Source organism: Haliotis cracherodii, unplaced genomic scaffold (assembly GCF_022045235.1).
Source record: "Haliotis cracherodii isolate W230 unplaced genomic scaffold, xgHalCrac1.p SCAF_8, whole genome shotgun sequence".
NCBI classification, from domain to species: Eukaryota; Metazoa; Mollusca; class Gastropoda; order Lepetellida; family Haliotidae; genus Haliotis; species Haliotis cracherodii.
Window position 1 is genome coordinate 18,056,320 of NW_027266341.1, and position 11,972 is coordinate 18,068,291.

The window sequence follows — 11,972 nt, forward strand, 5'->3', positions numbered from 1 at the left end:
CATCATACCCCGACGGGTAGCCTAGTGGTTAAAGCGTTCGCTCGTCACGCCGATGACCCGGGTTTGATTCCCGACATGGGTACAATGTGTGAAGCCCATTTCTGGTGTCCCCCGCCGTGATATTGCTGGAATATTGCTAAAAGCGGCGTAAAACCATACTCAGTCAGTCAGTTAGTCATAACCGACGGCGTTAGACATTACTCATTTTATCAACCACTGGTTTATCTGATCCGGACTCGAATATTTACAGGTTGTCGGAACATTGTTTTGCTGAATACCGTTTCAACAGTAAGCACTATCTCAGTCTTCCACAACAATATCGATGATATGCTATATGTTATGGACCCGTGAAGATCCGGGGTAGAATTATAGGTCTTCAGCAACCCATGTTTGCCGTAAAAGTCGACTATGCTTGTCGTAAGAGGCGACTTTCGGGATCGGGTGGCCAGGCTCGCTGACTTGGTTGATGCATGTCATCGATCCCAGTTGCGTGTGTCAATGCTCATGATATTAATCACTGGATTGTCTGGTCCAGACTCGGTTATTTACAGACCGCCGTCATATAGCTGGAATATTGCTGAGTGTGGCGTTAAACAACAAACAACGAACAATCATCAATACTTACAGCCCAGAGTCCCGTCTTCTCCCACGTGTCCGACACAATTAATGGCCTCCAAACAATCCGAGCCATGGGGAAACAAGAGCAGGTGTACACCGCCTTCGCCGCCTTCCAGAACACTCACACCAGTGCCTGGTTCCTCTACATCTCTGCTTACCGCTGGTTCAGCATGCGGTCGAGCTTCTCTCTGGCTCTCTACACCATCATAGTCATCGCTGTGTGCATCGCGCTAGGAAACAGTAAGTCTTGCTTCTCTCTACAACGTCATAGTCATCGCTGTGTGCATCGCGCTAGGAAACAGTAAGTCTTGCTTCTCTCTACAACGTCATAGTCATCGCTGTGTGCATCGCGCTAGGAAACAGTAAGTCTTGCTTCTCTCTGGCTCTCTACATCATCATAGTCATCGCTGTGTGCATCGCGCTAGGAAACAGTAAGTCTTGCTTCTGTCTTGCTCTCTACATCATCATAGTCATCGCTGTGTGCATCGCGCTAGGAAACAGTAAGTCCTGCTTCTCTCTGGCTCTCTACATCATCATAGTCATCGCTGTGTGCATCGCGCTAGGAAACAGTAAGTCTTGCTTCTCTCTGGCTCTCTACATCATCATAGTCATCGCTGTGTGCATCGCGCTAGGAAACAGTAAGTCTTGCTTCTCTCTGGCTCTCTACATCATCATAGTCATCGCTGTGTGCATCGCGCTAGGAAACAGTAAGTCCTGCTTCTCTCTGGCTCTCTACACCATCATAGTCATCGCTGTGTGCATTGCGCTAGGAAACAGTAAGTCTTGCTTCTCTCTGGCTCTCTACATCATCATAGTCATCGCTGTGTGCATCGCGCTAGGAAACAGTAAGTCTTGCTACTCTCTTGCTCTCTACATCATCATAGTCATCGCTGTGTGCATCGCGCTAGGAAACAGTAAGTCTTGCTTCTCTCTTGCTCTCTACATCACCATAGTCATCGCTGTGTGCATCGCGCTAGGAAACAGTAAGTCTTGCTACGCTCTTGCTCTCTACATCATCATAGTCATCGCTGTGTGCATCGCGCTAGGAAACAGTAAGTCTTGCTTCTCTCTTGCTCTCTACATCATCATAGTCATCGCTGTGTGCATCGCGCTAGGAAACAGTAAGTCTTGCTACTCTCTTGCTCTCTACATCATCATAGTCATCGCTGTGTGCATCGCGCTAGGAAACAGTAAGTCCTGCTTCTCTCTTGCTCTCTACATCATCATAGTCATCGCTGTGTGCATTGCGCTAGGAAACAGTAAGTCTTGCTACTCTCTTGCTCTCTACATCATCATAGTCATCGCTGTGTGCATCGCGCTAGGAAACAGTAAGTCTTGCTTCTCTCTGGCTCTCTACATCATCATAGTCATCGCTGTGTGCATCGCGCTAGGAAGCAGTAAGTCTTGCTTCTCTCTTGCTCTCTACATCATCACGGGCAAGGATTCAGCCCCCACCCCTTTCGACCATAATATCAAATGGTCGGTCTCTTAAGATTCATTGAAACTATATGCTCGTAATCGCGAATTATAAAGCTCCATATATACGAAGGTTGACTGATAAATTTCTGAGCCTCACAAAGAAGGATAAACGTAATTGTAAAATACTGTGTGTGGACATCACATGATGACATACATATACATCCACGTAAACCGGAGTCAGCAGGTGTTTGTGACCGTTGGAAAATGGACACACGCGAGGAACGTCCAGGAACGCCCAAACAACAGTTGAAACAGTGGAATCATTTCACATCATCAACACCAAAGTCGGCAAAGACGGTCCTATCACCTGGGATGTCGAGGGTCTTCATGGCGGACTATCTTCCAAAGGGCCAGACAATAAACGGAATCATATATTTTGCTGACTTTTGAGGCAATCACAGGATGACTTGACCAAGACTAGCGAGGGACCGGGGGAGCTGAGAGAAGGTGTGCTCTTCCTTCAGGACATTGGGTCAGTGCACACATCAGCCGCTGCCAGTGTGGCTTGGAACTCTATCAGCACTCACCTTATGATCCCGATCTGACACCGTCAGACTTCCATCTGTTCCTTAACGCGAAGAAATCTCTAGTTTGAACCAAATATGACTCGAACGATGACGTCATAGCAGCTTTGGGTAACCTTTAGGACAATCAAGAGGACTTCTACAAAACTGAGAAAAAAAACCTGAAACATACATGTAGTTGGCAAAAGTGTGTCAATGTCAGTACATCTCTCCTCGTACCTTGAAACGACTTAATGTAATTTAACTTGTTATTAACTCGTATTGGTCCTGTAATATTTGGAGTGTTAGTATCAGGTATGGTATGGTCAGATTCAGATTAATTTTTACATCATTTACAGACGAATCAGTGTATAAACACAAATAATATTGTTTATTCTACCATGAATTTGGAAATTACTCGATTCCGATTGGTCATTTAGAGGCTATTAAATCACAATGAACCCCCTCTGATTGAAACTAAGTTAGGCAGCCAAGTGCGATATACGAGCTGATACGAGGATGTATGTTTTCTGGTGGTCATAGTGAAACAATGACATATGGCGCCCGAGTTGCGAGTGATCGAAAATAGGTTTGTTGAATAGATTTGCTTGCCCATGAAAACGTTTCAACAATTTTGATTGAATCTACATGTATTATCTTGTTAATTATTAAGAAATAATAATGATGCACGATATTGAGCGATGTCAATTTGAGTATTGTTAGGGTTGTTTAGCGATCTTTCACATTTTGTCCTTTGAAAATGTACGATGGCCTGACAATTCCCTGCCGTAAAATGTAAGTTAATGTAATTGTTAATATATGTACATTTGTCATGCTGTACACTAGTAAGCGGTTTGTTGCAGATATACCTCGGGTGCTGCTAGCCCTGTCCTTGTCCTACTGTGCTGCGATTCCAGAACCATTTGAATACTTCATGAGAACATCAGCTGAAATTGAAAATATTGTAAGTCACACAACCCTATTTTCTAGATGATTTTGAAAATTGTATAATTGACAACTGAACAAAACTGTTTACCTGTATTTCATTCGCATCTTAACTGGTCCGTTATCTGTTGATTGTTTTTCAAATCTTGTTTTTTTATTCATCTTATGGTTATATTGGTTAACGGTAAGTCCCCACAGTAAGTGCAAAGTTGTGCTACGATCGCTTTGTGGAACTGTGCCCTGAACCACATGCTTGTCATAGTGAGTGAGTGAGTGAGTGAGTTTTAGTTTACGCCGCATTAAGCAATATTCCAGCAATATCACGGCGGGGGACACCAACAATGGGCTTCACACATTGTACCCATGTCGGGAATCAAACCCGGGTTTTCGGCGTGACGAGCGAACGCTTTAACCACTAGGCTACCCGATCGCCCCGATGCTTGTCATAATTGTTGACTACTAGGGGAACGGGTGGTCTGATCTGTACTTGGGCCCGCTGCGTGTCACCCTACCCGATGGCTTTGATATTTGCTCATGCTTACAATCAGTGCTTTGTCTGATCCAGACTCGATTATGTACAGGGCTTCGGCTGCAATATTGCTGACATTTGCGTGAAACAACAGTCGCCCATGAACGCATACCAGATATTATGAATGCTAACCCATTGATAAATCACCCGGTGTGAGATTTATGAGCAGATATAGAATACATACTGGATCTGGGCCGTCCCACAAAGTAATAGTAGTCCCAAGACGATTGTAACTGGTATGCTGCAGCATTGACTTGCGATAATCGTATCGCAAAGATCGGACCCATGAAGAACCAGGGTAGAATAGGTCTTCAGCAACCCATGCTTGTCGTAAGAGTCGACTATGGTTGTCGGAAGAAGGGACTAACGGGATCGGGTGGTCAGGCTCGCTGACTTGGTTGAATCATGTCATCGTATCCCAATTGCCTGGAACGATACTTATAATATCAATCACTGGATTGTCTGGTCCTGACTCAATTATTTACAAACCGCCGTCATATATCTTGAATATTGCGGAGTGCGGCGTTAAACAACAAACATAAAAAACAAACAAAGCTAAGATCGCCTTGTGGAGCCCATCCGGTGTGGTTCACAGAGAACTATTTTAATGCCCAATGCTATTCTAACTCCTGTACTTTAACGTCACCTTCCTAGTTCCTGGGGTATATATTATCTTCTGACATTGTATACTACAAAGTAATTCTTTACATGAATAAGCACACTGTGTGAATTATCAAATATTACATCAGTGTCATTACGACTGAGAGAATTAAGGGCACATGTATTGATTTCAAATGACAAGGCGCATCTTGCACCAGATGACCTCTGTGGAACGCATTGTATCCTACACTACCCTAGAACAAGAAGGACCGGTTACTACGGCAACGCCACCTCCACCAACGTGGCCATCCTCGGGCTGCATCACATTCACAGACGTCTGTCTTCGATACACAGCGACCGGTGCCATGGTTCTCAAACATCTCAACATACATATAGAAGCAAGGGAGAAGGTAGGTTTGTCGTGGGACACATATTTTGTTTGTTGTTAAACATCGCATTTACCAATATTGCAGCTATATGACGGCGGCCTGTAAATAAGCTGGAATGGTCTGGAGAGAGAGACAATCCAGCGATTGGCATCATGAACATCGATGCACGCAAATGGGATACGATGACATGCATCAACCAAGTCAGCGAGCCTGACCACCCGATCCCGTCAGCCGCCTCTTACGACAAGCATGGGTTGCTGAAGACTTATTCCAGGGTCTTAAAGGGTCGAAGGCATAATTCAGTGGCTTTAATAGCGTGTTTATATTTCACGTATTTCCTCTGGGCTTAATCGAACTTATCATCGTTGGACCATATGGATCGAAATGTTTGAAATGAAGGAAATAGGCCCACGTCGTTATATCGTTGTAATGCCAGAATCGTGATCTACATTGATTTAATGTTATTAACTTCTTCCAGGTCAATTGAGTCTGAGGTCGTTGAAGTAGGTTAATGGTTAGTTCGTCACATCGGGGTTCGATTCCTAACATGGATCCAACGTGTAAAACCAAATGGCGAGATATTGCCGGTATATTGCTGATATACTGCTGAAAGAGACGTAAATGAACACATCCCTCACTCACTGTAATGTGTTTCCACAGATAGGCATAGTAGGACGGACGGGGGCAGGCAAGAGTTCTCTCCTAGCGGCACTTCTCCGACTGGCCGAACCTGAGGGCGCCATTATCATTGACGATATCAACATCACCGACATCGGATTGCATGAACTACGGCATAAACTGTCTGTCATACCACAGGTAGGTCCACTGTAGCAGTATAAGCTAATACCGCATGTCCACTATATTAGGAGCTCATGCCCTTGTTAGCTTTCAGACGCTGGCCGTATTAGAGACGAGGGCCCCGTTCCTCAAAGTCATTTTAGCGCTAAAGTGATCGATCGTAACTCCCATACTTTAACAGTGGCTTACGGTAATCGTAGCCCTAAAATTTCTTTGTGGACTGGGCCCGGACTGTATTTCTTTCGTATCTGTGTCGAGATGGAAACTTAAAGCTAAGTTCTGTAAACCTTTGTTATAAACGCTTGTAATTGGAGGTGACCGGCCCGTACCGAGACGCAGCACATCCATTCAATCAGCCCTTTATAGAGGCCGACTCTTAACAGAGAATATACGGTAATGACATCTATTTTAAAAAAAGGATTTGGGACGTTATGACGTTTTCTTCAGGTTATCTGGATTTGTAGACATCAGACAGACAATTGTACTGACGACTATGTATGATTTGAAAAACAACAACGACGTTTTGTTTTGAGTAATGCACCACACATATTAGTTACATGTATAGTTTAAACCATTACATGAAATACATGTACAGAGATAATACGATGCTTTTTTCTGTGACGAAATACATGTTATTAATTTGAATAAATGAATTTCAATTTTCGAGTTTATAGCTTTTGTTTCTCACATGGTTTGTTCATCCGTCTTCGTGAGATTACACGAGATTGTTAAAACTGCCTGGTGAGTAACCCCGCATGGTAATAAATGCATTGACAAATACAACAGGGCTGACACAACCATTGTAACAACCGAAATCTTGGGGGGTGTAGTTTACGAAATGACTTCATTTGGTTTTATACACAAGACCGCCTCCGTGGTCTAGTGGTAGAGCGTCCGCCCGGAGAGCGGAAGGTCCGGGGTTCGATCCCCGACCGCGTCATACCAAAAGACGTTACAAGATGGTACTTGTTGTTACCCTGTCTGGCGCTCGGCATGAAGGGGCTAAAACAAGGACTGGTTGGCTCGTAGTCAGTATACTGTGTCTGAGTGGGGTATTCATGTTAAACTGCGGCATGGTATCTCAGTGTGCTAGCACTATAAATCGGCATCAGTCCGGACTAGTACAAGCAGCCACACAAACACACACACGTACATGCACGTCGCTATATAAGTGCAATAATCTAGGACGTGAAGGTTAAACCCCATTTCACCTCACCTCACCTTTTATACACAGAGGTTATTGAATTTTGTTGGTGTTTATGTTGTAGGACCCCTTCTTGTTCAGTGGAGATCTACGAAGGAACCTGGACCCATTCCAGGAGTTTCCCGACAGTCTCATATGGGATGCCTTACACCAGGTTCCGAATCCAGGATTTCTGATACATAGAACACCTTGATGTAAAGTCGACGTATGATACCTTGAGATGAACACATTTCGAGACAACTGTATGTTCGAGGTTCACTAATGTCCGTCTTGGGGCTATATGATGACTAATTATACCCGTGTACCTCGTTACGAACGAAAGAACGATTTATTCAGTGTTTATATTCTTTCGCTGGTTCGACAGGTCCAGACTCGAACTTTGATGAGTGGGCATCAAATTTAAGTTCTTTTGAAGGTCCAACTGAGAGACAGGGTAACCGTTTAAGTCGTGTTATTTACGTTACGAATTAACGAACGATCGAACGGAGAATTGACTCTTTCATACCAGTATCGTTGGTTAATATGTTTTCGCTGGTTCGACAGGTCCAGACTCGAACTTTGGTGAGTTGGCATCAAATATTGGTTCTGTTGAAGGTCCAGCTGGGAGACAAGGTGACCAGCTCCCCCGGACAGCTGGACATGGAGGTGGCCGAGGCAGGAGGCAACTTTAGTGTTGGGGAGAAACAGCTGATATGTCTGGCCCGGGCTCTGCTTCGTCGCAACACGATTCTCATCCTGGATGAAGCCACGGCTAATGTTGATCACAAGTACTGACTCTCGATATACCAGTTATTCTAGTCTGTGTGTAATTCTAGTATTTGCTTTGACAACTTCGTTAACGGCTGGGCCCAGACGTGCCCCACTTTGCTCTGCGGAGTTGCATCCCTTAGTTAGGCCAGAATCCGATAATCTTTGGTTTAACTCGATGTATCTGACAGGACTATGCTTCTAATTATGGCCCTGCAAAATCCTTAACGTCACATATGGTCTATAATCGCCTCTACGCTTGTGTCATATGTACGCGTTGAGGGCGGTGGCCCAGTTGTCTAAAGCGCCGTTTTTCGCTATGCAGATTTGTGTCCTTTCGGTGTGCCAGATGCACCCTGATCATGTGTAGGTTTGTTTGCACCATACCCACGTGCATGGGTTTCACACAGCACACGTCGATGACATGCATGGCTTCGGGCTTTCCTCAAACGTCAAGCCGCCTCGCTTTGATATATAACGGAAATACCGTTCAAATCAGTTGTGTCAAAATTGCTAAAGCTGGATCCTCCTCCAGCTTAGTGTCTAGCCATTGGTGTCAGAGTCACTTCTTGTACACTGTGTACCATCCTCCCTAATATCTAGTCATGTGTGTCACAGTCACCTCTTGTACACTGTGTAACATCCTCCCTAATATCTAGTCATGTGTGTCACAGTCACTTCTTGTACACTGTGTAACATCCTCCCTAATATCTAGTCATGTGTGTCACAGTCACTTCTTGTACACTGTGTACCATCCTCCCTAATATCTAGTCCTGTGTGTCACAGTCACTTCTTGTACACTGTGTAACATCCTCCATAATATCTAGTCCTGTGTGTCACAGTCACTTCTTGTACACTGTGTAACATCCTCCCTAATATCTAGTCCTGTGTGTCACAGTCACCTCTTGTACACTGTGTAACATCCTCCCTAATATCTAGTCCTGTGTGTCACAGTCACTTCTTGTACACTGTGTAACATCCTCCCTAATATCTAGTCCTGTGTGTCACAGTCACTTCTTGTACACTGTGTAACATCCTCCCTAATATCTAGTCCTGTGTGTCACAGTCACTTCTTGTACACTGTGTAACATCCTCCCTATTATCTAGTCCTGTGTGTCACAGTCGCTTCTTGTACACTGTGTAACATCCTCCCTAATATCTAGTCCTGTGTGTCACAGTCGCTTCTTGTACACTGTGTAACATCCTCCCTAATATCTAGTCCTGTGTGTCACAGTCACCTCTTGTACACTGTGTAACATCCTCCCTAATATCTAGTCCTGTGTGTCACAGTCACTTCTTGTACACTGTGTAGCATCCTCCATAATATCTAGTCCTGTGTGTCACAGTCACTTCTTGTACACTGTGTAACATCCTCCCTATTATCTAGTCCTGTGTGTCACAGTCGCTTCTTGTACACTGTGTAACATCCTCCCTAATATCTAGTCCTGTGTGTCACAGTCACTTCTTGTACACTGTGTAACATCCTTCCTAATATCTAGTCCTGTGTGTCACAGTCGCTTCTTGTACACTGTGTAACATCCTCCCTAATATCTAGTCCTGTGTGTCACAGTCACCTCTTGTACACTGTGTAACATCCTCCCTAATATCTAGTCCTGTGTGTCACAGTCACTTCTTGTACACTGTGTAGCATCCTCCCTAATATCTAGTCCTGTGTGTCACAGTCGCTTCTTGTACCCTGTGTAACATCCTCCCTAATATCTAGTCATGTGTGTCACAGTCACCTCTTGTACACTGTGTAACATCCTCCTTAATATCTAGTCCTGTGTGTCACAGTCACCTCTTGTACACTGTGTAACATCCTCCCTAATATCTAGTCCTGTGTGTCACAGTCGCTTCTTGTTCACTGTGTACCATCCTGCTTAATATCTAGTCCTGTGTGTCACAGTCACCTCTTGTACACTATGTAACATCCTCCTTAATATCTAGTCATGTGTGTCACAGTCACTTCTTGTACACTGTGTAACATCCTCCTTAATATCTAGTCCTGTGTGTCACAGTCACCTCTTGTACACTGTGTAACATCCTCCCTAATATCTAGTCCTGTGTGTCACAGTCACTTCTTGTACACTGTGTAACATCCTCCCTAATATCTAGTCCTGTGTGCCACAGTCACCTCTTGTACACTGTGTAACATCCTCCCTAATATCTAGTCCTGTGTGTCACAGTCACTTCTTGTACACTGTGTAGTATCCTGCTTAATATCAAATCCTTATTTTGGTGTAAGGTGTCAGTTGTTCGTGTAATCAGTAACTCTCACACTGAACTAGGTACAGGTCTTGAGATTACAGTGAATTATTTTATGGATACCTGTCAGTATGAGTCAGCCATGGGTAGAAGGTGCTCTCTAGCCGACTCTCCGTCTGTATCTTCGCTGATTTCTCCTCTCTACTGAGCGCTAAGGATCGGTTACATCGGGTAAACCTAGAAGTAATTTTCTCTTTCTGAAAGTCCAATGTGGTTGGGGTGAGGTTGCATTAATAATGAGTGCCAGCAGTGGCATAATTTTAGTGGTAATTTCAAGTGTCACACTGCCTAAACGTGCTTAATGATCTACTTGCTTAAAACTAGCTTATTGCTAAGACTACTATGTCGTAATATCCTATATTTTAGACTTACTATGGGCTTAGTTTTGATTTTGTTGTGTGTACGTGGGGTCGGTGTACCACGATTTAGTGTTTGGTGTACGATGCATTATTTTCAGAACTGATGAACTGATACAGAGGACAATTCGGGATCAGTTCCAGCGCTGCACAGTGCTGACCATCGCCCACAGACTCCACACCGTCATGGACTACGACAGAGTCATCGTGAGTATTAAAAAAACGTCTCATAATGTTTGTGGCCATTCAAGCACTTATTCCATCTATTCACATATTGCCAGGGTTTCGAAGCACTGGGAACATGTAAGGCGCACGGTTGGTTATAGTGATCTAGACATGACATCATGACAAGTTCAGTAAGTGAATGAAAGTTGCTCAACGCCGCACTGAGCAATATTCAGACTAGACTGGGCAAGACAAACCAGTGGTCGAGACTATGAACATAGTTCGATATAAAATACAGCATCGACCAAGTCACCGAGCCTGACTACATGATCTAATTTAACCGCCCTTTGTGAAAAGCATATGTTGTCCTATTCTAACCCGGAGCCTGTTACTGTTAACACACACACACACACACACACACACACACACACACACACACACACACACACACACAGAGTATAGAACTGATCTTGATGCAGTTGAAAATCGTATTAACGTCGTTTTCCGCTTCATAAAATGTTCTCCTGTTTGCCAACTGCATAAATATAAATGCCTTCAGTGTTATTTAAAAAAAGATGCAAGTTCAATTAAAACATGATCAGCTTCCGATACCTTGTTGTCAGGTGCTTGATGAAGGTGAGATGAAGGAGTACGACACCCCATACACGCTGCTGAAGAACGAGGACGGGTTTCTTTATCAGCTTGTTAGTCAGATGGGAACTGAACACAAGCAGGAACTACTTGCCATTGCCAAGCGGGCATTTAAATCAAGGTGACGTTTGCCAACGAGATCAAATCGGAATAACACCCTTCAGTTGAAAGCCATGGCATTGTGATGCTTGTTTCGAGTTTCCACAATCCTCAAAGTGTTTCCGTGTGACCTAGTGGTAACCATAAGACTGCAACGATGGCTGGCATCTCCAGATTATCAAGTGAAACGAATGAATTATATTTCCATAACTTATCTCATGATCCGTGTGTATGGCATCCTTAGGGCTGAAACTACAAATAAAAGAAATTAAAACAACTAAAATATTATGTTTTGTTCGCACCATTTCGTAAATATCAAACATCTGTTAGGTAATAAGTATGTTAAGATAATACTAGGCTGACGTTTCGTTGATATTTATACCTCAAGCAACACACTGCTATTAGAGGGAGCAAATATTGGAACATCTTGTTGAAGTTATGTGTGTCTCGAGAGTTGCAAGCACTACATGAAAACACATTGATGTGATATATATTTATTCAAATATAATTTCAAATAAAATTGAATTTCTTCTCGTTAAATGTTATTCTTCTGTACATAGATATCATGGATCATGGATCATCTCAATTTGAAATTTCGATGTTTGTTATCTCAATCATCGGAAT

The 11,972-nt window shown here is 43.6% G+C and overlaps 1 protein-coding gene across 1 annotated transcript in view; it reads left to right on the forward strand.

Moving 5' to 3' along the window:
* The window catches only part of LOC139450833 (ATP-binding cassette sub-family C member 4-like), a 30,938-nt gene extending 19,408 nt beyond the window's left edge, over window positions 1–11,530 (forward strand). The window contains exons 19-27 of the mRNA XM_071232668.1: window positions 628–858; window positions 1,020–2,015; window positions 3,464–3,564; window positions 4,893–5,084; window positions 5,724–5,879; window positions 7,130–7,219; window positions 7,660–7,832; window positions 10,535–10,640; window positions 11,222–11,530. Of these exons, the coding sequence (XP_071088769.1) occupies window positions 628–858; window positions 1,020–2,015; window positions 3,464–3,564; window positions 4,893–5,084; window positions 5,724–5,879; window positions 7,130–7,219; window positions 7,660–7,832; window positions 10,535–10,640; window positions 11,222–11,374 (2,198 nt within the window). The 3' untranslated portion in view covers window positions 11,375–11,530. The remainder of the gene's footprint in view (window positions 1–627; window positions 859–1,019; window positions 2,016–3,463; window positions 3,565–4,892; window positions 5,085–5,723; window positions 5,880–7,129; window positions 7,220–7,659; window positions 7,833–10,534; window positions 10,641–11,221) is intronic.
* The last annotated feature ends 442 nt before the right edge of the window (window positions 11,531–11,972 follow it).